The following is a 27,367-nucleotide window of genomic DNA, read 5'->3' on the forward strand; positions in this document are numbered from 1 at the left end:
GACTTTGTTGTAAAGAATAAAGTCAAGAGACATCAATAAATCTGTTTGGCCTGGCTTTTTCTGATTTAAGGGGCTATAGATTCTTCAGTTTTTATCTGATTGTGAAAAACTTTGGAATGTACATTATACAATGTACATTACCATTGTCTGAAGAAGCATGCGAAGTCTCATTTAAATTGATTACCAGAGGCCCTTGCAATACCTATTCCAGTGCATATTTATTGAAAATGTCATTATATCTTTTGATAATGGAAACAATGAAAAGATAATGGTTTCAAATTACTCAATTCATTAACATCTAAACATTGCAATTATAAGTATGTTTTAACATTGCAGAGAAAATACAGAAATTTGAGTTAAACCCATCTTGGCCACAGAATCAGGAATGGTAATATCTTCTCTGGCCACCAGAGGGAGCATCAGCATTAAATGCAAATTATTATTTTAAACATACTTTAACCTTTGCAATATCTGCCTTGTGGCAAAGGACGTTTCTGAATTTTATGTATTCCACAGAGCGTCGCAAATTTGCACCTTGCAAATATGTGTAGATTACTTAACCTTTACAGGAAATGTACCCAAAGTTGTATTTTTATCCAGCCACCAGAAGGAGCAAAATCAGTAACTGCAAATGTTAATGTTGAACGAATTCATGAAATATACAGTTAGTGGAAAGCTTCGCTGTATCCTTTGGCAAAGAACATTTTAGAATGTTATGCTTTCCACTGAGCCTGACAATTCTGCAAATACAAGTCTTTTTAAAAACTCTGTTGTTTTTCTGCAAATCATCAAGTTTCAAAATGGATTTTTCCATAATCCTTCCTGGAATTTCATTGTGTTGTCTCAAGCTTGGTCTCACAACAACCGTTGAAGTCTCTAGGTCAATAATTATTTTTAAAATCTTGTCTTTTAAGCATGGTATTATTGCAGGCCTGGCCTATTCTGACACAAGGAACCATAAATCTGTCAGTGATGCTCTGATTGCAACCAATTTTAATATGTACACTGACAATACTCAGCTATGGAAACATATGACATTTGGCTTGAATCGGCTTGAATTGGCTTTTAAAATGGTCAATGTACTGCCAACTTTTTACAACGTCATTATTTCTGTCTAAGCTTAAAATAAAAGGCACAACAATGGTTTAAAATGATTTAAACCCAATGAGCCTTAACATTGTGCAAGTATATGCATGTTTATTAACTTTACAGGAACTCCTGTAATTTGATTTGAAAAAATATATCAGGTGATATATTTTTTCAGCCACCAGAGGGAGCCAAATCACAAGAGAATTTCTGAATGTTATGCTTTCTGCTAAGCCGACAATTTGGCAAATGTAAGTCTTTTTAAAAACACTGCTGTTTTCCAGCAAATCTTCAAAATTTAAACACTACTCACTGGATTTTTATTGCATCCTATTAACTGTGATCTTTAAATAACCAGGAAAGTCTTGTGGTCAATAATTCTTACACAAGGCTTGCGTTTTTAGCACAGCATGGCTGCAAGATTTGAGTCAATCAGTCTGGCCTGGCTTATTCTGACACAAGGGTCTATAAATCCATCAGTGATGCTTTAATTGTGACTAAATTTGATAGTCATGCACAAAATAATGAGCTAAGGAAGCTTTCGAAATTTGGCTTGAATCAGTATCTAGTGCCAACAATCTGAAATATCATTAAATCCCTCTGAGATTAAAGTAAGAAAACAACACATGGTCCAAACAACACACCTAATAAACACTTAAAACTATGCAAATACATCTGTTTTTGCAAATTACACAGGAAGTCAGGCAAGTTGATTTAATCGCTGTACACCAATCGCTGTAGTTTTGAAAGCGAAATGTTTTCCCATTCTTGTTTGATATAGGATTTCAGCTGCTTAACAGTTTGGGGTCTCCTTTGTCGTATTTTTCATTTCATAATGCACCAAATGTTTTCAGTGGGTGACAGGTCTGGACTGCAGGCAGGTCAGTTTAGTTCCCAGACTCTTAATATGGAGCAATGCTGTTGTAATAGATGCTAAATGTGGTTTGTTATTGTCTTGCTGAAATAAGCAATGCCTTCCCTGAAAAAGACGTCATCTGGATGGCAGCATATGTTGCCAAAACATGTATATATCATTGAGCATTATTGGTACCTTCACAGATGTGCACGTCATTCATACCATGTGCACTATTGCACCCCATACCATCATGAATACTGGCTTTTGAATTGTGCACTGATAACAAGCTGAGTGGTCTTTAGCCCAGAGAGCACAGCGTCCATGATTTCCAAAAATAATTTCAAATGTTGATTTGTCAGACCACAGGACATTTTTCGACTTCCCCTCCGTCCATTTTAAATGAGTTTGGGCCCAGAGAAAGTGGTGACATTCCTGGATCATGTTTATGTACAGTTTTGTCTTTGCATTTTAGAGTTTTAACTTGCATTTGTGGATGCAGTGATGAACTGTGTTCACAGACAGTGGTTTTCAGAAGTGTTCCTGAGCCCATGCAGTGATTTTCAGCAAAATTTCTTTGCTATTTTACATTGAGAAATGTTATTCTTGAATTGTTGCGCTATTTGCTTGTGCAGTCTTTCACAGAGTGGTGAAATCATCCTCATCTTTACTTCTGAAAGACTCTGGGAAAGTCTCTCTGGGATGCTTCTTTATACCCAGTCATGTTACTGACCTGTTGTCAATCAATCACCAGGAGCTTTTTTAGCATTACACAACTTTACCAGTCTTTTGATGCCCCCGTCCCAACTTTTTTGGAACGAGTTGTTGCCATCAAATTCAAAATGGGCATATATTTTTCAAAAAACAATAATATTTCAGTTTCAACATTTGATCTTGTCTTTGTACTATTTTCAAATAAATATATGGTTTAAATGGTTTGCACAAAATTGCATTTTGTTTTTATTTACATTTTGCACAGCATCCCAACTTTTTTGGAAATGGGGTTGTAGTTGTTTTAAAATTATGTTGGTTCCTTATTGGTTCCACCAATAAATTGTCCCAAGAAATGCAGTGTTGCCAAGGGCTGCTTGTGGCTGACCATGAAAACATGTTTCTTCCATCAGAAGGTGTTTGATTTAAATTCTGCCTGAGCTGTCCTTGCTGAAGCAAAGGACAACTTGAAGCAATGTGATGGTTTGTGTTTTGAGAGCCTTGTAAGATGCTGAAAGATGCTAATGATTATCAAAAACTTATGATATTAATGGACTTATAGTGCTAATAACAGTACTTGGACCCCTGTGATTGGCACTTGCGGCTATATTCTGGCATTTCATTTTTTGTCACTGATGTCCACTTCTAACATTTGTTAGGGTACCAAAACATAATTAATTTTATATGACCATTTTAAAACCTTTCTTTATCCCTTAGAATTAAACAGGCTGTTTTGTTACTGCCTTTAAAGCCCCTTTCAAGCAGGTCAGGTATTGTAATATATGCGTGATTTGACTGGCTGATTTGTACGGGATAAAGAATCTCTGTAATTTCCCCAAATTACCTAAAATAGTGCCAACTGAAACATCATCCCGCGGACATTTACGTCAGCATCACGAGACAGGCGCGACATTTCTGAGTACTTGTTCTTGACATCCCGTGAACCTGGCGGCCCATTTTATGAATCTGGCCCACGTAGATGGTATCCAGTTAACCAATTTCTTGCTAAATTTAAAAAGGATATTAAACTTTTCTTTCTGTGATGTAAATCCAGAAACTCTTCTACACCTGTTCTAGCACTGCTCCAACACAAAAAAGTTCTGGAAGGATGTGTGTAAGTTTATCATGGATTGTATTGACCCTGACTTTCATCTTTTCGTCTTTGGTTAATGTGTTGTTTGGCATCAGGCATAAAAATTATAAAGTTAAAGAATATTACATTATTAATTTGATCATTCTTTTGACAAAATGTCATATTCATAAAATGTAAATTTACTCATTCCAAACCAGATTTTCTCAAATTTGAAATAGAAGCTAAACAATACATAACCTCTATTACCCTCTCAAAAAAAAACTGTCAAAACAATGAATATATGCACCATCTTTAGTTTGTAAAAACATGTGCTCTACCCCCTGGCTTTAGTTTTATTGTTTAAACTTTGTTGTTTAAGATTATTACTACGTTTTTTGTTTATGCAGTTTGTTATCTGATATAACTATATTTGTTCTACTTTATACTGCTTTTGTACAACCAATGTGTTTAATTAATTAATGATAATAAAGAAAAATGAATCTGGCCCAGGGCAGCACGGTGGCGCAGTGGGTAGCGCTGTTGCCTCACAGCAAGAATGGCCTGGGTTTGATTCCCGGCCGGGCGACCAGGGTCGTTTCTGTGTGGAGTTTGCATGTTCTCCCCGTGTCTGCGTGGGTTTCCTCCGGGTACTCCGGTTTCCTCCCACAGTCCAAAGACATGCAGTCAGGCTGATTGGAAACGCTAAATTGCCCCTAGGTGTGAGTGAATGTGTGCGTCTGTCTGTCTGCCCTGCGATGGACTGGCGACCTGTCCAGGGTGTATTCTGCCTTCCGCCCAATGACAGCTGGGATAGGCTCCAGCACCCCACCGCGCCCCAGAAGGATAAGCGGTTTAGATGATGTATGTATGTATGTATGTATGAATCTGGCCCATGCATTCCTTGTCAAGCTCAGAGCGCAAACAAAGCAGCGCTTCATACGTAACGCGCTGCTGATATGATACGGTCAATTCAGTGCCTAGCACAAAGTCGCAGACACCGATCTCGCTATTTTAGGCGGCGTTATAATCACTCTCCTCTACTGCATTGGTGATATAAAGCTTGTTAACAATAAAAAAAAGTAAAAGTATAAAATTACTTCATTAAAACAGATAAGCCAATTAGCTGACATTTTTTAACACAGGCAGCAGGCAGTAACCCAATAGAAGCAGGAAAGCTGTATTAGGACCACTCTCAAAGCACATGCAGACAACCTGCTCTGGCGCATGTTTGGAGTGCTATCGTCGAAACGACAGCATGGAAAAGGTTGTTGAGTGGTTTCAATGAAGCAACTGCTAGTTTAGCTTCATTTAGTAAATTCCATATTTTAACGCAATTATTCTTGCCTTCTCAGGTATCTTTTGGAATGCCCGAGCTATATAAAGAGCTTGTGGATATTTTTGATGAAGATTCGGAAAATGATAAAACGTTTCTTGGATTTTCCGATGGAGAACTAAGTGACTGTAATTTTAAGGTTAGTCAGCTGTTTGTGGAGATATGTGCGTGTTCATACTGTAGAATCATGCTTCTTAGAGGTTAGATGAAATGGATTAGTTTGGAGATGTTCTTTAGCTAGGCTACATCAAACAACTGCGATTTTCTTCAGAATCTTCTTCACTCTTCTGTGATGTGTGAAAAAGGACGTTCAGTTTGTTGATTGATCTATTTACTCTTATGCATGCATGGCCATAAACGAAGCAGAAGTTTGCTTCTTATTCGAATTTTCATAAGTACTTAAAAAGAAGGAAAGTAAAAGGAAAAGAAATCAGCTCTGGTGTAACCAAGATAGTCGACGCTCCGTAGAAAAATTTATTCCACGGTACCATAGCTTTAGCGTTTTGCCTAGCTATGAAGTATAAATTACTGGATGAGAGGATTGTAGTTACATCGTTTTACCCTGCTAACCTTACGAAACACGATTGTCTTAACGTAGTAGACATGAGAAATCCGAGTAAGTGTGGCTATGCTCTCTGAAGCTAGAAAATATAGCTATTTATAAGTTCTCAGTGTAATGTTCTCAGCCAGCATCATCTACTGAGCAGAAAATAATTTACGTCGCGTAGAAAACGACGATCACCTCTCATCTAACCTTAAACTGAATGGGTTAAAAGATTGCCCTTCGCTTTTTATTAATGATTGAAGGCATTGTTGTTGGTTCGTTGAGACTAAAATGATTCTCGACGACATTCACAATGTAAGCAGATCCTTAAGATATTCGAATGTTTTTTTTTTTCCATGATTGCTAGCAAAATGTCATTGCATTATTATTAGCCGTAGTGCTATACAACGAGCGTCAGCTTCATGCCTCAAATTATGTATTTATTTTACAACGCCAAATATTTTCGTTACACCAATATGTTTACATGTGACCTGACACATAACTGCTTTTCTAGGATTCAGAGTCTGACTGTGATGGTAGAAGTACTGAGCAGTTCTCACCAAAGAAACCAGCTCATGTGGGATTTACCCTGAGAATAGCCCTGCGACCCCGCTCCCTTCCTAATATCAGTGAAGATGAAGATACATGGGGAGAGAAGACAGGGATGAAACCTGTTAGGTCTGAAAATCATGTGAAATTGGAGGTGGATCAGGCATCAAAGAACACTCAGCAGAAACCTCCATCTCCCTGTAAATCTGAATCTGAATCTGATTCTGATTATTCATTTCTTGAAAAGAGAGCCATGAATATCCAAGCAAACAAAGCAATGGTATGTGCCAAACTATAGTTTGTTTTATATGTGTTTGCTATAATCAAATGTGCAGTAATATACAGCAGGACTTATGGAGTGAGATTACTGTAATGTGAGAGCGCAAAGACAAGGTTAAATCGAGTAAGTCAGAAAAACAAGCGAAAAGAGCGACACAGACAGCAGGAAAACAAGAACCGCATGCTTCAGACGCAGCACACCGGAGGTTTTAGCGCTCGCTTCAAAGCAAATTTCTGCTCGCTTCATAATTACAGCAGGAAATACGTCAGCAGCCAAGGCTTGGTAGCTGATTACCTGACTGCAAGCGTTCACAGTTTGTGACTGCCTGAATTTGTTGCCAGTGTTTTTTTCCAGCTTAAAAAATTGAATTATCTGAATTATACACACATTCAACAACTGTTTTCAGTCTTGCATTAGTTTATTAAAGAAATAGTTGATTAAAAATTATTTATTTATTATAGTATTAAGCAAGCTAACAGCAAAAGCAGACAGCTCAGATGTGGGACATCAAGCGGCTCTAAGGTGTGAAGTCAATTAATTAGCTGAACGTTTAATAAAAGTTTTATTTAAAAAAAAAAAAACACATTGTACAAATATCATTAATATAACCTCTTTCCCAGCCTTAATGACATCTTGCAAAAACAAAATGTGTGTTATATGTGGGTTAAGCCAGTGTAGATACAGGAGCACTCAAGTTATTTGTAACTGGCAATTTTTTAATGATTCATAATTGTTACTACAGTAACACTGATGTGGTGGTGGTGTGTTAGTGTGTGTTGCACTGGTATGAGTGTATCAGTTTTTAAACACTGTGTCCACTCTCTGTCCACTCTATTAGTCCACCTTGTAGATGTAAAGTCAGAGACGATAGTTCATCTGCTGCTGCACAGTTTGTGTTGGTCGTCCTCTAGTCCTTCATCAGTGGTCACAGGACACTGCCCACAGAACGCTGTTGGCTGGATATTACAGACTGTACAGCAGTGACACTGAGGTGTTTAAAACTCCTGCAGCACTGCTATGCCTGATCCACTTGTACCAGCGCAACACACACTAACACACCACCACCACATCAGTGTTACTGCAGTGCTGAGAATGATCCACCACCCAAATAGTACCTGCTCTGTGAGGGTTCATGGGGATCCTGACCACTGAAGAACAGGGTAAAAGGGGGCTGACAAAGTATGCAGAGAAACAGATGGGCTACAGTCTGTAATTGTAGAACTACAAAGTGCACCTATATAGTAAGTGGAGCTGACAAAATGGACAGTGAGCGTAGAAACAAGGAGATATATGTGTGTGTGTGTGTACATATATATATATATATATATATATATATATATATATATATATATATATATATATATATAAGAGAGAGAGATTACAAAGATTACAAAGGTAATCAGCTGCCAAGACTTGGTCGCTGACGTATTTCCTGCTGTAATTATGAAGAGAGTAGAAATTTCAGAATCGAGCTAAAAGTGAAACGCGAACTGAAAACAGTGAAACAAGCGCGGGGCTGCGATAAGCGACCACACTAAACTTCCGGTGTGCTGTGTCCGAAGCGCGCAGTTCTTGTTTCCCTGCTCTCGGTTTCGCTCTTTTCTTGATTGTGCACGCTTGTTTTTCTGACTTACTCGATTTAACCTTGTCTTTAAGCTTTCACATTAAAGACTGTAATCTCACTCCATAAGGGCTGGCCTTAAACCTTTGGCACCCTACACAAGGTGGTGTTGTTGTCTACATTAATTATTAGACTGTATATTAGTGCATTCGTTATAGCTTTATCTGTGGCTTCTTGGTTACTACACAACCTTTACCTGAATGTTTGATTTCCTCAGATTAAAGTGTTTATGGTGCTTTCACAGCTTATTGTGTCTCTGCTGGAGCTAACATTCTTGCCTACAAATCTTAAGTCCTAAATTAATGTCTGACTAGTTTAATGTGACAAGTTCAGTTCAAAATGGCAAAAATATTCAGGTGACTTTGAACCTGGGAAAAGGAAAATGAAATTACAAACAGTGGCACCTCCATCTTGCTGTTTGTAGTTTCATTTTCCTTTTTCCAGGTTGAAAGTCGAGTAGCTTGTCAGCTTGCCCTTTCTCCTAATAACAACAACCTGTTTAGTTCCATTTTCATCTCTGCCTCCCAGTTATTTGCTACCTTTGGTACTATAATTGTCTTGTCAGATGTTTATTGACATTAAAACGCAAAGATGCCTTGTGAACCAGGTTTTTTTTTCTTTCAACTAATGGTGTGACTTTATATGTAGATATTAACATTTGAATTATGTTTCTTGCATTAAATGTGGTTTGGTTAGTTGGCTGAACTGATGGCAGACATCCAGAAAATGCCTGGGGCCTTACTGAAGAACACAGGACACACTCGTAAAAAGGAGCCTCGCTCTGCTGTAGGTTAAAGAAAGTGTAACTTAAGAACTTAAGATGTTAAATGTTTGTTTGTAGTTTGTAATCTTTAGTAACTACCTGTACTACCACTTCTATGCAGTAAAATGAGTATTCACCCATTGTATTTCTAAGCATGCATTAAACATTTATTACGTTTTATGTAATCTGTTTTGTGTGTGTGTGTGTGTTGGGCTTCTTTCACTGTGAAAATGTAATATTCTATACCTTTTCTGATTAGCCTGTTCCTCGCTGTTCAGAGGCACGACGCAATCCAGAACGAAGATCTAGGAGAGCAACTCGCTTGATGGAAGCTGATGACTTCTCTACCGCTGAAGACTGCAGTGAGCTGGAAATGAGTTTGGAAGAAGAACTAATGAAGGTGTGTATGTGCAAAAGTCAGACTTGAACCTCTTAAAACAGCCATGAAGTACAAGATATTCCTTTTTTTAGAGTCAGGTTAAAAAAGTAGGAAACATTTTTTTTTTTATTTAACCAAAAATTAAAACAAAACATATTGTTGTAAGGTATATCTTACGTGCTTAAAACGTCTATTGTTTACATACATATCTGTAAACGTAATAACCTGACATCAGTAGCACTGCTTTCACAAATTCCTTTCAGTCCTGTTTTCTTGTTTACCAGGTCCATGCCAAACCGCAAAGACGGGAATCTCTACGACCCAATCAAGGCAAACCACATGTTATACGACCAGTGAAAGAGATCACAGAGGATGAGCTTCAGCTGGTGGCTACTAGCATGACAGAAAAAATTTATAATCGTGTTACTGTGAGTATTTGGAATATTTGGATGGTTTGTACATTTGGTAACTGTGATTTAGATGATACACAAAACCTACATACAATATGCTTGGTGTTCTCAAAACCTAGAAAAAGCACTCTTATTTCCTTTGAAATATCTCACTATTAGCCCTTCATGGCATATTTTATTAGAGATTCAAGTGGATATGAACTTTGTGCTGCAACTCTAAGGCGCCAAATACAGTCAGATCTCCTGTTCACATGATTTAGTTTCTTCAGTTCAACAGCTCCTTAATTCCTTGCGCAAGTTTCAAACATAAACCAAGTTGGTTTGCATGGTGTAGAAATGCTGGATTACTCAGTTGTTGAGTTGTAGAGTGGTCATAATTCTCGTATTATTGTAATTCTAAACTCAAATTGGTAAAAATTATAAAGACATCAGATTATTCAGGTTTCATTTTTGTTGACAGAACAAAATGGCTCTTCTTAACATTTTGGTTGCTGACCGAACGTCAGCGCGTGACCGTTTGCTCGAGCTGTCCGCAGCTCAGTCAGGATTGCACAGTCGCTACCAGCCCAGTTAACGACTGCGTTCTGTGGTTCACATTTTGCACGGATTGCCTGAAGCCTGTAGCGAAATTGTAGTGAAAATCGCTATAGCTACACAAAAGTTTGTAGGCGCTACAGCTATTAGCTACATTTAATAAAACTTTAGCAGCTACAGCTAATAGCTACAAAAATGTAGTTAACTACAAAAAGTAGCGTGCTACTTAGCTACTCCCCCATCCCTGGCAAGGGCCTGTAGTAGTTTACCATGGAAATGTGTTTGCAGAATTTCACAACTATACTCCAAATAATTATGTAATTATTATCAATTGTTAATTCTGATTTAATTTTCCCCATTTTAGCTTCCTCTAGTTTAACTGCTCATTGAATGCTAATATCTAACTGGGCTGAGCTCATATTTTAACTGGATACTAAAATAATACTAGAAATATTTTGCTTCAAAGCAAGTTATTTAATGTTAATAAATTGACACAGCTCCCTTCAAACTTCTGTCTTTTCAACAAAAATAATTGTGGTATGAGTCATGTTTTAATGTGTACCCTGGAGTGTTTAACTAATACAATATAAAAATAAATAAAAGCATAAATAGGAAAAACATTAGATTTATGACTAGTGAATACAGTGGAAACACCAAAACTAAACTATAATTAATTCAAGTATGGTACACTGAACCTGACTGTTATAACTTTATTATTGAATAAGAACCTAAAAATCAGAAGAAAATTATGGCATCTTACAGATCTTTACTTGCATTTTGGAAATTTCATGAAACGAGATGGTGGTGTGGTAGTACATGCAACGGCCTTTCTGGGTCCAGCAAATGGTGCCATTTTTGTGTTAAGTTTTTCCTGATGCAAGTACATGGAAACCACCATGACTTATGTTTACCACTGCCAGACCCTGCTACAGATAAGAAAACAGCCAGAAACCAACATGGAAGACACAACCTGCTGCAGAATTATGTGAGTTCAGTTTGCTAAGAGAATCAAGCTCACCAATGCCTGATGAGGGAGGCCGGGGGAGGGTCTGCTGAAAGCACTGCACAAGGAGGCAGAAGCATGGAAGGAGGGCCGGGTCTGTGCTAGGCCCTAGCCGGCCGACTGTACCATCCTTCCTGCTCTCCAAAGTCTGCTCACTGGACACTAAACTGGACTACATTAGACTCCAGCAGACTACCCAGCGAGAGTTCAGAGACTGCTGCGTTTTGTTTTTTACTGAAACATGGCTTAGCGACAGCATTACCGATGCCGCCATTCAGCTGGATGGGCTGACTTTGTTTCATGCCACCAGAAATGCAACTCTGAAGGGAAAAACATGTGGAAGAGGTGTGTGTTTACATTAACACGGAATGGTAAAAGAACTCTGTGCTTGTCGCAAAGTACTGTTCTCTGGTGGAGTTTGTGATTGTCAGATGCAGACCATCTCTGGAGTCATCTCTGCTCTTCAGTGCTGTTTTGAGCAAACTGCATGGGGTATGTTTTAGGAAGGCTGCCATGGACAGTGACTCTGTTATCTTGGAAGGATATGCAACATCAGTTATTAACTATCAACAAGTGTGTTTATGTTACTGTCTCCAAAACCATCACCACACTCAAAAATCAGAAGCCGTGGATGACTACTGAGAACAGACAGGGCCAAACTGTCATGTGAGCTATCAGAGGCGAAGTGCGCACACGCTCTGAGAATTCATGGACGCTTCCAAAATACCTTCCAAAATATGATGCATGTGGCAGGGCATTCAGACCCTCAGCGAATACTGTAAAACATCACTCTCTTGTGACAGTGATGCCTCCCTCCCAGATTGCCCCAGCTGCTCCACAAATAATGCCATAGCCACCACTCTTCATTTGGCCCTTGTTCATTTTTAGAAAAAGAACACTTATGTTAGGATGCTGTTCATAGACTTCAGTTCAGCATTCAATACTATCATTTCTCAGCATCTGATTGCGAAGCTGAGCCTGCTGTGCCTGAACACTTCCCTTTGCAGTTGGATCCTGGACCTTCTCACGGGGAGACCTCAGTCAGTCTGTATCGGGAGAAGCATTACACTGAGCATTGGAGCTCCCAAGGGCAGTGTACTCAGTCCACCTCTGTTCACTCTACTGATTAATGACTGTAGAGCAGCATTGTGCGGCAACTAATGTCTGTATCTGAATGTGGACAAGACAAAGGAGATTGTTGTTGACTTGTGACCACCCTCTGCTCAAACAACTCCCCTGTGGAGATCATTAAAAGCACCAAGTTCTTTGGCATTCACCTGTTGGAGTACCTCACCTGGACCCTGAACCTCAGCTTCATATCCAAGAATGCTTGATGGTGTCTCTTTCCTGCGGAAGTTAAGGAAAGCTCATTTCCCATCCACCATCCATACCACTTTCTAAAGAGGAACTATAGAGAGCATCCTGAGCAGCTGTATTACTGCCTAGTTTGGGAATTGCACTGCCTCTGACTGCAAGATCCTTCAGCGAATAGTGAGGACAGCTGAAAAGATCAGGGTCTCTCTTCCATCCGTTATGGATGTTTACACCATGCGCTGCATCTGAAAAGCCACCAGCATCTGGAAGAAGGTATCGTCGTATTTGGGGCCTCACAGCCAGACTGTGCAACAATGTTTTTCTACAAGCCATCAGATTCCTCAACTCCCACAGACTGAACTGATAGACACCCACATACACCCATACACATCTACATAACACATGACACCATCTCGATGCTCACTTATTGCAATCCCAGATTATGTCTGAGCTGAAATTACATTAAATCCTCTTGAACTTGAAACAGCCCCCAGACGTATGTGTGCAAGACGGGGCGCAAATTATCCTGTATGCAGTGTGCGCTTATTGTCAGTGTTTCACAAATTCTGTGTTTCTAGCTGGAGTAGTTACTTTATTAATTTGTGGTGTAAATGGAGTAGAACCTTAAGACCGCCGCCTCCCCATCACTGAACTGTCACTTTGTCTCGTCTCGAGCATGTTGACTGCTCAGTTATTTTACTGTGCTTTTTAAACCCTGCCTCATGAATGCGTGGTTAGTGGGCAGCTTTGTACATGTGACTGATACTATGCCAGATTGCTTGTGGTGAAGAGACAGACAGATTCAAAATGGCTGATCTAGAATGGCTCTCCTCACTGCCAGTGTCTTTTATTGTGGTTACATACATACATACATACATACATACATATATATATACATACACAGGCCTTTTTGAGATTGTTTTCTACAATTAGATGCAAACTCTCCAGTGTTGTACAAAGCACTGGAGGGTGACTACTAGTAAACAGTAAACACGGTTTACTGTTTACACAGTTCCTTTGTGTAAAACATGCATTTTTTTTCCTTTTAATACTAAGAATGACAAGTTAAAAATGAAATAATGTACGAACAATGCATAGCTTAACAAGTGCAGTTAGTTATGTGATCCTATAGTGGACGCAACCATAACTAACCCAGAGAGGCAGTTCCTTCGCAAAACAGAACGCACTTGTACAACTTAAGACAATACAAAATATCTGCATAAACATTTTTTTTTTTAGATTGTTTTCTGCTCTTCCACACAAGCACTACAAAGTTAAAAAACAGAATGAGAACAAAAGTTTAAGTATATTGTCAAGCTCATTCCCCAGCACAGTGTGACAGGCACCAAAACTGCTGCAGTTTGTATAAAATATTCGTTGTAGCTTTATCGGTAATGAAATAAATAGATCAATTGTGTTAATATTCACAGAGCTGTTCCTAGATGGCCTACTTCCAGTAATGTAGCTGCAAAGCTCTACAGGGGGTAAGGAATGCATGAAGGGACAAGATTGACAAATGGAGGCTTTTGCAGTTTTGCTTATGTCACAGCAGGGAATTGAAGTCCATTCTACCACAGAAAACTTCTATGCTGTATCAGTACAACTAATTAACTAGTATTTCAAAAAAAGAAATATGAAACAACAAATTAGTTTTCATGTACCGCTTTAGCAGAATTTAGATCAATAGGGGCATTTATTATTGTTGTTGTTATTATTATTATTATTATTATTATTATTATTATCATTACTTTTCACTCTTGCACTGTCCATGTGTTATGTGTATATGGATAGCAAGGGAGTGTTTTTGTGTTTCAGCTAATTGTCTGATTGTATTGTCTAAGTGGGAATAATGACATCTCTGCATTTTCCCTTTCATGGCTATGCGCTTCTGTTAACACATTTGGGACACAAACTATTGTTTATTAAACTAAATCCTACCTTTTGTGAAGCAATTGCTGTTTTTCGATAACCTGACAACAGTGAGCTGTTCGGGGAAAGGGACTGAAAGATCAGGCAATCCCTTTATAAAAGTTATCTTAGTCTGCCCCTTAAATGTCTTTGCATTGTGTGAGTATATGACCTAGTCCTCTTGCAGTGAAGCATTTCAGAGCTTGGAGAAAGCTCACTGTTGTTAAATCTAACAACAGTTCTAAATGAACTGCTCTTGTAATGGTGCAGGTGAAAAGTGTAATGGCAGCCCCAAAAATGCCTACATGAGACTTTACATAGAGCAGATGTGCAAAATCAATGCAAGTGATTTTCAAAGGATGAAGGTTCTGTTACTCTGTCTCTGGGTAAAGGTGCACTGACTTGTTGAGCTGAGCCCAACTTCAGCCTCTTGCAGATGTTATACATTGAGACAGTCTGTTTCACAAGCTGCCTGCCTTGCAAAACTCAATACTGTTCTCTCACTTGAACTAATGTATCCCTTACTCCAGAAGGCATTACCTTCTCGTGACATTTCTGGATCAACAACTCTGAGTAACTGTGTTTTGTGGGTAAGACCAGAGGTGTAAGTAACGAATTACATTTACTCTCGTTATTGTAATTGAGTACAGTTTTCCCTGTAACGGTACTTTTTGGAGTAGAATTAAATGATACTGCTTTTACTCTTGCTTGAGTTCATTTTTAATAAATACTTTTACTTTGCTACTTTAATTTTCATAGCATTTACAGAGTAAAAATAAATTGTGACCGTATCAGCTCAGAAACCGATAGGAACAAAGAGCGGTTAAATTTAAAAGATTCACCAATCAAAAAACAGTAGCTCCGGCAGAAAAACACTACAGAGAGGTCCAGTTTAGTGGAGAAGGAAAGAGGAGAACTGAACCAGCACACACGAGGAACAGACCGCATCCAAATGGTCATCTGTATTTATTTAACATGAACTAAAGAAAATGACATTATTATCAGCGACCAAACACGAAAACTTCCTTTCTTCTCTCTCTCTCTCTCTCTCTCTCTCTCTCTCTCTCTCTCTCTTAAATAAAGTTAATTAAACAGTAACATCTGCACACCCTTATTGGAAAATTAAGATGTCTTATATAATCATCTAACCATGAAATGCATGCAGTTTAATGTAAACCTTGTTCCTTACACAGTTCACAGAAAGGTGTGTAAATGTGCACTAGCAGAGTGAACTGTGATCAGTCTCAGTGATCAGTTTCCAGTGATGTAGCCGAGTCAGCTCAGAAATATTTTCAGGTTGTGACAGCGGAAAGTAACTAAGTAACTCGGTGCTTAAGTAGTTTTTTAATGAACTACTTATTTACTCTTACTTGAGTAATTTTATTTACTAATACTTTTTACTTGTACTTGAGTAAATTATCACTACAGTAACAGTACTTGTTGTTATTAAGTAGGGATTTTCAGTACTCTTTACACCCCTGGGTAAGATCTGCTCTCTAAAACTAAAGTCTGACTGCTGAAGTCTTCCCCAATACTGAGCAAGTCATGTTCATTAAAGAAGGGCTTCCTTTATCTTTGAGTCCTTCTTAACGGGTTGTCCTGATTTTAGAAGACTGATTTCTTTACTGAAGCTTTGCTGTTGTACAATTCATTTCCAGTATGTTTCAGCTGCAAACAAACTCCTCAGCTGTAAGCTCTCCACTGTTCTTTGTTTAACAAACCATCATCCATGCTGTTACTTGAGCACTGTCTTCAGCTTGCTGTACTTGTCCAGATTTAAAAGTGTCTCAGGTGTTTTGTCACTGGTGCTTAGTTGATCTGCAACCTGAAACTTGGATCTTAAAGAATTGACCTAAACTGGAAACTCTTGGTTTTGCTGTGGTTCATATGCATCTGCAGGAATGGAGGTCCACTCCACCACAGCTGGCTATGTATGAGATTACTTGATATCAGCTCTCTTGTAGGAAGGTGTGATGAAGTGAGAAACTTACCTCATCCCCAAGACTGTTCTAAGCACTGTATTAGTTTATTCCTTACCTGATTCATATAGTAGTGTGAACACATGAGAATACACCCTCTTCACAGTCGTTCTGGGTGGGAAACCTGCAAAGACAGAGAAACAGTGATAGATAAATTTTCTTTAATTTTATTTACCTGTATACAATGTTAAAGTGACCATGGTCTTGCTGAAAGACATGTCTGAATTATTTTAAGTTATTATTGTGCACATTGTGGTTAATTACATTGGTTTGTCCCTGAGCTAGAGAGAGGGAGGGGCTGTGAGAAGAGATTCCAGGTCTGAAGAATTCTTTTTGATTTGGGTTTAGTCTGTGAGGCTTTGCAGCTTTCAGACCACTGGGGCTTACCATGTTGTTCAGAGCTGGTGAGGAAGCAATTGCTGGATTTTAGCTGCAAGGCTAATGGAAATCGCTAAGCCCTTTGTTGTTTTTAAATTGTAATCCAGATTTGTAAATATGTACTTTTTTCTGCAGTGTATGTTTGCTTGTGTATTCAACGAAGTGGACTAGGGACTTCTGGTGAGTGCTGTCATGGACAGTGTTCAGTGCAGAAAAGCCTTTGCTGCAGACAGAGTGGCTATCATTAAATATGTCCACACGTTGAACTGATTCGTTTCCGTTTCAGGGGTTTTGGCAGGTTGTCTTCCAGTTTAGCAGTCTAGGCTCCCGTTGTCTTCAGCCATGGTAAAATTTTCTTCAGTGGGGTTCTTCTGGCCTTTGATGCTACTATCTTGTGACTTCTTTACCACCTGCATTCTGTCCTTGCAGGTATGCTACACTGGAGGCTCTTTTGCTAGCATCACAGAAAACATGATACTTGCTGTACTTTCTATTCTGCTGCATATAAATCTGATACGACCTTGGAATGGACACTAAGTGAAACTGAAGTAACTCCACACACCATTGCTGCCACTTTTTTGTACAAGATCCACAGGTAACTATGCATCCCAGCAAATCCCTCCCTCCCACATTTCTTGGAACAATCACTTTACCCTGATGGTGAAAAGGGTGAGGAAACCAATGGAGTAAAATATGCATTCAGAAGAGTGCATTTCTCTTTGTATTCTCTCTGCCCTGCAGAATATCCATTAGCTATTTGAGATCAAATACAAAGTCATCTTTCGGTGGTCTCCACAGTACCCCTAACACTTTAAGCACTGTGCTGTGTGCACTTGGGTCTGGTCTGCATACAGTTGTACTTTCTGCCCACCTTACCATCAGTTTTGTTGCTTGGTTGCTATATTGTCATCTGACACTACTTCTCACACACCCTGCTGCAGGTAATCATATTACATCATTGTATTTCGTGTAGTTTTACATTAGTCTTCAGCTTTTTCCTCGGGCCTTCAATTTGCAACCTTGAAGTTGTCAGGTAAATCTGGTGCGTCATGTTGCCATTATAACTCAACTTGATACTGTTCATTCACATGAACTGTAGTCTTATCAAAGATTTGGAGAACTTCAGCTTCTGAGGTTTTCTTTCTCATGAACAATGCCCCATTCCTCCCATAACGCATGCAGCTGTTGTGAGACTTGAGTGTCTTCATCTAGACATTTGTGCATGCATTAAGTTTGTCATACTGGACATTGGACCTTGTACAGTTCAGCCGAAAATACTCTCCAGAGCTACTAGCATTTCGTCAATCTTTTTAGTTTGGCAGACACAACTTGTCAGTAAAAGTCAGCACCAATTAATACTGACAGTTCTAGATCATCAACGCCACCTAGTGGAACATCTGCAGGCTGCAAGCACCTTTTCTTGAGCGCCTTTTTCACTTGGAATTTTTTCATTTTTGCAGTGCATACTTGGAGTTTCAAAGGCCTCAATTTCAGTTTTTTGCTCTGTGTTCTACATATTCCCCAGTGTTACCATAAATATTGCATTTCGTTGTGACTGGAGATGCAGAGCCAATTGTGTGGATGTTGATGTCTGTCTGATTTTGTTTTCACTGTGCTGGGAATCACAGAGGACACAGTGGCATCTGCATTTGAACTTGGAACTACAGGTTGCCACATATGACTCATAAAATGCCCTTGGCTTTACAAAATATTGCTGTATGTTTGGGACCTAGGCTCACAAAGCATCTCCCTAGTTTTTTAACTCTCCCTTTCGGGCAGAACATTAGTTTCAGGGCACTGCTCTGCCCTGCCTTGCTCTGTACTATCACAAAACAAACACTGTGGGGTATTATGACTAGCAGTGTGTAATGCAGCAGCAGATGGCATGTTAATTCTTAGGTTTCATTTCACTGGATAACAGTATCTTGACTTGGTTGAGCCTCCCTTTGTGAGCTGCTGGATCTGCTTGATTGAAGGGCTCACTCTCTGCTTTTAACTCTTTGTGGAAATTTCATTAGCTCAAGCACACTCCATTCTTTGTCTGAGTCAGTCTGACAAGCGTAGGCGAAAGCAATGTCGTTAGACATGATCTGTAGTAGTACTAGGCACAGCAAGCTACCATATGTGTTACTGTACACATCAAAGGTTTCCAAACGTTCACCACAGGGCTGCCTTCATGCTGTTTTATCTGACGATTATTTCAAATTCAGTAACTTTTTGATGTGTGCACTACACAGTGGTCTTTCTTTCAAATCTGTTCTGAACAACTCCACAGCTGCATGGTAATTGCTGTCTGTCAGTGTGATTCCTGCTGTTGCTTTTATCATTTATGAATTACAAAATGGCTCTAGAACTCCTGCCATGCACTAATTTGCCTGTAAACATTTTCAGTAACTGACTTGTTTCAGCACAGCTCGTAGTGACATTGTTACTCACGAACTTGTGACCTCTCTGGATCACTCTGCCAGCATGACTCTTACGCAGCACAGCGCAGTTCATGTACTCCTGTGTGCTGTTGATCTCCACCTCTAGCTCATCCTCAGGGTTGGGATGTATCGGAATACAAGTATTATGAATACATATATAATACAGAAATTAAGTGTCTGTATTCAGTCCAAGATATGTTTTGCCAACCTTTTACTCACTGCATGTTAACAGCTTTGTTGTGGGTGACAGTCCCTCACTTTCATTTCATTAATTCAAGTCCCAAAGCCATTTCTGCTAGTCTTTTCCAGCTTCTTGTCTTACCGCGCCCCAACACCCCCTCCAGTTCTTCCCCGAACCCCGCATGCCCCCCGCCACCTTTCTTGTTAAACACAAACCCACTAGGGAATTCTGGAAGTTCACCAGCAGTACAGGAGTGGTCATGAAGTTCCAATGGTTGACAGCTGGGCTCATCACCCAGAATGTGTTCGAGCTCACCGTAAAAAGTGCATGGTCACTTCTTTGGTTCGTGTGCTTGGATTCTTTAAACTTTGCTTTCAGACTTTTTAACTGTTCTTTGCAGCCTTGTTCTCCAATGGCTGCGTGCAGCCATTTCTTTCAAAATCTTTTCGAACACTGAGCGGTTGCAATACAAGCCTTTGATTTTGTTTTTTTGTTTTTTTTGGTACATAAACCTCACCACAAATGTTTGAGGTCTCAGCAGTGTGAAATGATGATGAATGTTAAGTTGGATTGACGCGTAAAAGTCGCATGAATTCTGATCTGGCTGTTCAGACTGGGTCGCATTGCTGCATATACGGGTCAGATTTCAGTACATGTGAAAGTGGTTCAAATAGGAATTGAATGTCAGATTCAGTGTGTTTTTCGCTGTTGACACTGACGAACAGATGACACGTCTGTGTCCCATACGAAGAAAAAGATCGGATTTGGGCCACTTTTACCTGCTGTGTGAACAAAGCCTTAGTCTGAACTGGATCTAATGGCCACTAATTTTCTCCAACTGTCTAGCTGACCATGTCACTGTGTTGCTTACCAAAAGTAAACTATTTTGCTGTAATGTTAAGTGTCAGCAGTTTCAGGGATGTCTGACTCTCTGAACTATCTGACAATACGTGTGCTGAACTTTTTTCCCCTTACATACAATAACAGGGCTCCACATGTCATCAGTGTCGACAGAAGACCTTGGACACTAAGACCTGTTGCCGCAATGAGAACTGCCGTGGGATTCAGGGACAATTTTGTGGTCCGTGTCTTCGTAACAGATATGGCGAGGATGTCAAGACAGCCCTCCTTGACCCGGTCAGTAAATGCAAGGGATGGGACAGCTTGGGGAAAAAAAAAAAAAAGCTTCAGTTTTTCAGTTGTGATTTTATTCATTTTCATGTGGGGTTAGACCTGTCGTCTTCTGATGCAAGCTTTGACTTTTACAGCAATGGCAGTGCCCTCCTTGTCGTGGTATCTGCAACTGCAGCTTTTGTAGGCAGCGTGATGGTCGCTGTCCAACTGGCATTCTGTTTCCCCTGGCGCAATACCATGGCTTTTCTGATGTTCACTCCTACCTCTGCAGGTGACTCCTAAATTTGGAATTTTCTTGGAATGGTCATAACGTTTAAGTTGATTCCATGAGTGATTCAGATTTTTTTTTTTTTTTCTCTCCTTCTTTTCAAATTTCTTTCTAATTCTTAGTCTTCATAATAAGCTGAAAACTGCTGATGAAGACCTTTAAGAGGAAAGCATAACGTTTCCACTTCTGAAATGTTCAAACTTGTGATTTGAACAGTTGGATGTAATGCCCTTTGCTGTCATTTTAATTTAGTTCATTGTTTGAATAAAATACTTTACAACATACCTGCAGCAAGCATCATTATTTTGTGTTTAGCAAGTGTTACAGTGGCATCCAAAAATCTAAGAAATGCTTCTATTTTGCATTCTTTTCTAATGTTATTTTTTCATTACAAATGATATCAGCATATCATCTGGGTGAAAAATAGAATCTTTGAAATTTCAGTGTGAATTTCAAAACTTCGTAGTATTTGTTCTGCTTTGATTATGGATTGCACTTGAGCTGGCATGACTCCGATCAATAACAGTGACAAAATTCCTCTGATGGCTAAATTAAATCAACCTGAGTCATCTGAACACAAGCTTCAGTGGAAGAGATAAAACTTCTTTAAAGGTCTGACCTTGTTGTAGAAAGGCTTTAACATGGTTAGTGTCACAGATTTGCTTAAACAGTGATCTAGAAATGGTACAGAATCTGAATTCAATTTATTTTGCTCGTCATAACTTATTTCTTTGTTTTAAATCTTCAGAATTTTTTTGTGACAAGCTACTTATAAAATTGCTTAAGGATGTGTTAATGTAACTTAGCTGCAATATATTTATATATATATATATATATATATATATATATATATCTCTTGGCAGGGGGAGAAGGTGACAGTAAAATACATAATCATGTTATATAAGATCCACTATGTGCGACCATCCATTTTAAGTTTGCCTTGTATGTATGCTCTTTATCCATTTTTATCAGCTCCTCTTACCATATTGGTGCACTTTGTTCTGCAATTACAGACTATAGTCTATCCGTTTCTCTGTGTATGTTGTTAGCCCCCTTTCTTCAATGGCCAGGACCCCCTCAGGACAAACACAGAGCAAGTAATTTTCTTGGTGGTGGACCATTCTTAGCACTGATGTAGTAGTGGCATGTTAGTGTATGTTGCAGTGGTACATGTGGATCAGACACAGCAGCGCTGGGCAACAGCAATTTTTTCTCTGACCATGATGCGGTCTTTGACTTTTAGATGCCTACAGCCAATCATATGAAAGACAGCCACAAAAGACAGGACAGAATTGTCTTTTCTTTAATGGTACAGTGCAGAATATTAAAAACATAGAAATATCCTTATCTAATAATAAGCTATGTTGAACCTGAACAAATATTCATTTTTAACTTTGTGATTCATTAGTTTATATATTCTTCTTTAAAAAAAGTGCAATACATAATCATCTGACATTACAAGAGGGAATTTAGCTTAGAGAGTTTAATTTTCTCATTTCTGTACCCCAGCCTACATACTTCAGCTGGGTAACGTCCACTGGCAAAAAAAATGAATAAAACATGTAAAGATTACAAATTAAAAGGTGTGCTTTAGCTCCTGAGTGGTACCTTTTTTCCCTCCACAGTTTCCCTTTCTTTTTAGCAAACTATAATCAGACATTTTTATTTAGGCTTCCTATTCCTTTCCAACTTGTGGTTAAGCCCTCCAAGATTCTCCTAACTGTTAATAATCTTTGCCAAGTGAGTGCCTACATCCTGGGGGAAAATAGAGCACAAAAAAGCTTTTTCTTAATGGTTAAAATCAGTTTACCATCATCCACTACTCTAGACTTCTCTGTTCTAGCAGTTCATTTGCTATTTGTAAGTGGTATGATCTTTGTGTGCCAAAATTTTCATTCTGGAATACCTATTGTTTTTAACAGTCTCTGAATTAGTCAATGTTAGCCTCTCAATTGCATGCTTTTCTGGCTTTTTTTTTGTTTTTTTTTTTGTCAGGCATATCTAGAATCACCTCCTAGATATTTTGTTAGCCCTGAACATGAACAACTCCAGAGGAGACAATGCCAAACAACTGCACCCAGAATTAAGCTTTGTGAGACACCTGCCTGTCAGAGATACAGACTTAAAGTTACTTTAAGCAATACATTGCTGCCTATTAGAATTGTAATTCCAAAACCCTTCAGCAGCATTTTATAGTCAACACTGTATAATCTTTGCACAGTGATCAACTGCGACAAATGTTTTGAAAGATCAATACAAAAAATTAGTGTTTCCCTGTGTCTGTAGTAGTGATGGTACTTTCTTCTTTGAATCCTCACTGATGGGTGCTCTAGACAGTTTACTAAAAGAGGTTATTCAAGCTGATTCTTTAAAAATGAGTTTTCTTTTTAGGAGTTGATTTGTTTTCTAATCAGTTTCAATTTCAGAATTAGTCTGTATGGTTAAAATTAGATGTTTAATGTAATGGAATAAGCGGATTTCCACACATTGGAAGAAGCTTTACAATAACTGGAGCAGCAAGCCTTAGAACTAAAGGATTTGTTTTTTCCTCTCTAGCTGATTTCTGAATAAGGGCCAGTAATGCCCTCAACATCAAGAGAAGCAGTTTTTTGGTGGTCATCGTCAGATGAAATTAAAAACACCAAAGGTAAGGCAGCAAGGAACCAAATCTACAGTGGAAAGATGGTGTATATTTGAAAAACTCTGGGGACCTTATTGGGATGCATAGCGTTCTAGGACGTTATAGAGCACAATTTGTATGATTATCTCAGGAACCACTGTTCACATGTTTGCTATGTATGATTAATGAGAACACAATAGTTTTATTTACTAGATATAAGTGATCGGAATCTGCAGATTTTCACACGTCATACTCAATTTCACAGTTGTGCATAAATGAATGTTGCTTATTTTGTGTGTACATTGTGAAAATTGTTTCAAACCTAAAAATAAAACAAGACTGGTGATCTAATAAAGGAGACTAATGCAGTAAACTGATTTGCCACAGCAGCATCTTTAAAAATCTTTTAAAAATTATTCCATTGATGGCTATGTGACAAAAACATATAATAAAAATGATATCCAGCTGTGTAATTTATCAGTCATCTTTAAACTGCCCCAGTAGTTTCACTGTTAGATTTAAGTAACTGGAACAGCTGACACAGGGCTTTTTGCTAGTAGAAACACATACTTAACAGCTTTAAAAAAAAAATGTAATGTGTTTGGTTGATCTAACAATAGTATGACAGATAACAGGCTACTAAATATTATTCACAGCAGGTTCTTCAGGTTACTAGACGACAAGTGAAACAGTCACACAAGACTTGCGCGTGGAAATGATCACAGATGACAGAACATTGCTTAAAAACTCTAAATATGCTACGTATGTGTAACAGTTGTACATTTTTTAATGCATGTACTTGACTGTGAGTGTGTTTCATTGGAATGAAGAGGGGAGCAAAGAAAGTAGCTGTTTCGTTACTGAAAGATCTAAAAACCACTACATATAATTTAAAGACATTAAGATCAAACTAGAGAGAACCAAGGAGTCAAAGTGATGATGTTACACATGCCTGATGTAGTATAAGTGGAAGACACTTTGTATGCTGATAATACATACGGCAAATACTTAATTTTTCTTGCTTTATTTCTCATATCTTTCTAGATAACTGGTATCAAGCTCAGACAGGTTTGTGAATTAATTTGTCAGGGAAACGTACATCAAGATTGACTTTCTGAAGACAAAGTGTGAAATAGTGCAATGTCTTTTCAAAAAGCATGAAAACAACTGATATTTCACAAAAATTGAAGAGAGATCATCAAACGGTTAAAAGATATGTGTAATACAGAGCATAGGCGAATACAGTCAGATAAAGGCTTATTAAGGAAAGATTCTGTCAGACAAATTAATTGTATTAAAGGGCAGCTCTACAAACATCACTGTTGAGCAGCAAACAAGTATTTGAAGCTGCTGGTGTCTCTGGAGTCTCAAGAACCTCAATGTAGGATGCTCCACAGACTTGTATTTTGGCCACCCCTAAGCAAAGTTCACAAAGGGAAACGTTTGCAGTGGGCTCACAAATACATGAAGACTAGTCTTCAAACAGTTTTATTCACTACACTAGATGGTCCAGATGGATGGAGTTCCAGATGGTTGGTGAATGGCCACTCTGTTCCAACAAGACTGCGAGGTCAGGAAGAGGAGTGATGATTTGGGCTGGAATATTGGTAAGTGAGATGGTTGGTCACTTTAGGGTCCCTGAGGGTGTTAAAATGACCTCTACAAGATATGCAGAACTCCTAACCAACCATTTTCTGCCATATTATAAAAAGAAGAACCATGCCTTCCGAAATAAAATAATTTTCATGCAGGACAATGCACCATCCTATGCATCAAAAAATACCATCGACTCCTTGGCTGATATGGGTATAAAGGGAGAAAAATGATTTCTCATCCTCTGACCTCAATCCTGTTGAGAACCTGTGGAGCATCCTTAAAAGGAAGATCTATAAGGGTGGGTGTCAATATACCTGGAAACATCAGCTCTTCGGAGGCAATACTGGCATCCTCAACTAACTAAACATGGACTTAGAAGTTCAATGGATGAGAGAGTTGTTAAAGTTGTCTCAAAGAACGGCTCATATATCCAAATGTAACTTGACCTGTAAATATAGTTTTTAATGTAACTTGTTTTTATTTTTTGACAAAAGTATCTGTCCATGCAGCAAATGTGACATATTTCTGTTTGAAATTATGTCATTATGACCCATTGAATGTTGTTTAAGAACTGCATTCTGCATAATAATTTGGAACATGGTGTGTGTGTGTGTGTGTGTGTGTATATATATATATATATATATGCATGCATGCATGCATCATCTAAACCGCTTATCCTTCTGGGTCACGGTGGGGTGCTGGAGCCTATCCCAGCTGTCATTGGGCGGAAGGCAGGATACACCCTGGACAGGTCGCCAGTCCATCGCAGGGCATATATATATATATATATATATATATATATATATACACACACACACACACATACTAGAGATGCAACAAGTTACTGTGCTACTACTGGCAGCTGTATCAAGCATAAAACACCTCTCTGTTCATATCTAGTCATGCTGCTTGTTTTGTCTTGACCCTAACAAGACGAGCAGCAAGGCACCCTTATTACTCATTTAATATTTAACCACATTAATTTAACTGTAGTCTGCATGGAATTGATGATAATGCAAAGGTATGAAATAGTTTTTGCTCGCAAAGCTGATGCATTATACGGAAAAAGTTATGCACAGGGATTTTATTACGATGCACTACAGCTTAGAGGAACAACCATGGCAGAATTCCCGCTTGTTAATTTAATTTTCTAAACAAAGAAGTTTGCATGTAAGGTTATTTTTTGATGTTTGTCACATTTTGGAACTATGCCCTTTGAGTGAAGAGCAGCCGTGGCTATGAGAGACGGTACCAAATGTGTATCGGATATGTATGTCTCATATCCAATTCACTTAAGAAGTATCGGTGCCGATCTGATCCTGAGTATTGGATCGATGCATCACTAACACACAAACATATGTTTACACACCTACAGTATCTCACAATTCATTACCACCTCCCTTTGCCTTAGCATTATACTAACATAAACACATTAATTAGGGGTGGACACAAACAGCAGAGACTCAAGACAGAGGGTTCTGCCTAGCAGGACACTTCCATGGTTTGTGGTTGAGCCTGATTGTCCAGAGCTCCTGTGCTGGGGCTGTCTAGACGGCTGTTGAAATTGCGCATGTGGTTACTGTCCATGAAGGCGATGCTGGATGAGGAGGTGGTGCGGGAGTGGGCAAGACGGGTCATACCAGCAGCTGGCACTGAAAGTCAAAGATGAGACAGATAAAGGAAACAAACAAGAAGGAAAAACTATATGGCACATAGGCTTACCTTACAGCACTGTTATATACACATTTTTAAATATGCTGCTTATATATCATGGAAAGTTCTTGTTAAAGTCAACATGAATCAAAAATGATGCATTTACCTCCCGTTTCATGACATATTTATATTAGTAAAACTTGATACTAGGGAGGCTCTCTGAGCTAGCTAAGCATTTTTGCACAATGATAGATATGAGTGATGGAAGGGATAGATGGAAGGGATTAATGGTTAATATTATTTTCCTCGCTCGCTAGTGTACAGTGTTGTGGCAAAAATGAGAAGACATTTCAAGTGAGCAAAAGTCATTTCAATTTGATGAAAGATTACAGTAAAACAAGAATTGTATCTTTTTAAATATATGATGAATTGTCCATCATCAGCCACTTGTACTAACAAAAAAAAAGTAAATTGTGACTTCAGATTGACTTTAACAAGATCACAGCACCATGCAAACTAATAAAGCAAACTGACACTGTCAAAAAGCAACATGAGACAAACAATGTACATAAATGATTTATATAAATAAATGTCAGAAATCAAAATAACAACTTAACTCACAATCAAGTGATCACAAATTAATAAAGTGAATAAATCTGTGAAAAATTGCTATTTTATTACCATTACAATAAAATATCAAATAGACAAGAAAACAAGAGGTGGGTAGAGGACCCTAAACCCAGACTCAAGAAAACAGTAAAATAATGACTCA

The 27,367-nt window shown here is 38.6% G+C and overlaps 2 protein-coding genes across 6 annotated transcripts in view; one reads left to right on the forward strand and one right to left on the reverse strand.

Annotated features, from left to right (window-relative positions):
• Positions 1-4,938: 4,938 nt before the first annotated feature.
• Positions 4,939-20,733, forward strand: LOC118800015 (cell division cycle-associated protein 7-like). Its single transcript, XM_036560163.1, has 8 exons — positions 4,939-4,986; positions 5,075-5,194; positions 6,114-6,428; positions 8,746-8,835; positions 9,072-9,212; positions 9,476-9,619; positions 20,312-20,461; positions 20,593-20,733. Exons 1-8 carry the CDS (start codon positions 4,978-4,980, stop codon positions 20,731-20,733), a joined length of 1,110 nt encoding a protein of 369 aa, XP_036416056.1. The 5' UTR covers positions 4,939-4,977.
• A 4,991-nt stretch (positions 20,734-25,724) lies between these two features.
• The window catches only part of ndrg3a (ndrg family member 3a), an 82,156-nt gene continuing 80,513 nt past the window's right edge, over positions 25,725-27,367 (reverse strand). For 2 of the 5 annotated variants that reach the window (XM_036559492.1, XM_036559493.1), the window contains exon 18: positions 25,728-26,594. In XM_036559492.1, the coding sequence (XP_036415385.1) occupies positions 26,425-26,594 (170 nt within the window). In that variant the 3' untranslated portion in view covers positions 25,728-26,424. Of the gene's footprint in view, positions 26,595-27,367 lie in introns of all 5 variants that reach the window. The other 3 variants (XM_036559490.1, XM_036559491.1, XM_036559494.1) reach the window with 3 other exon arrangements.

This window comes from Colossoma macropomum, unplaced genomic scaffold, assembly GCF_904425465.1.
Source record: "Colossoma macropomum unplaced genomic scaffold, Colossoma_macropomum, whole genome shotgun sequence".
Classification (NCBI taxonomy): domain Eukaryota; kingdom Metazoa; phylum Chordata; class Actinopteri; order Characiformes; family Serrasalmidae; genus Colossoma; species Colossoma macropomum.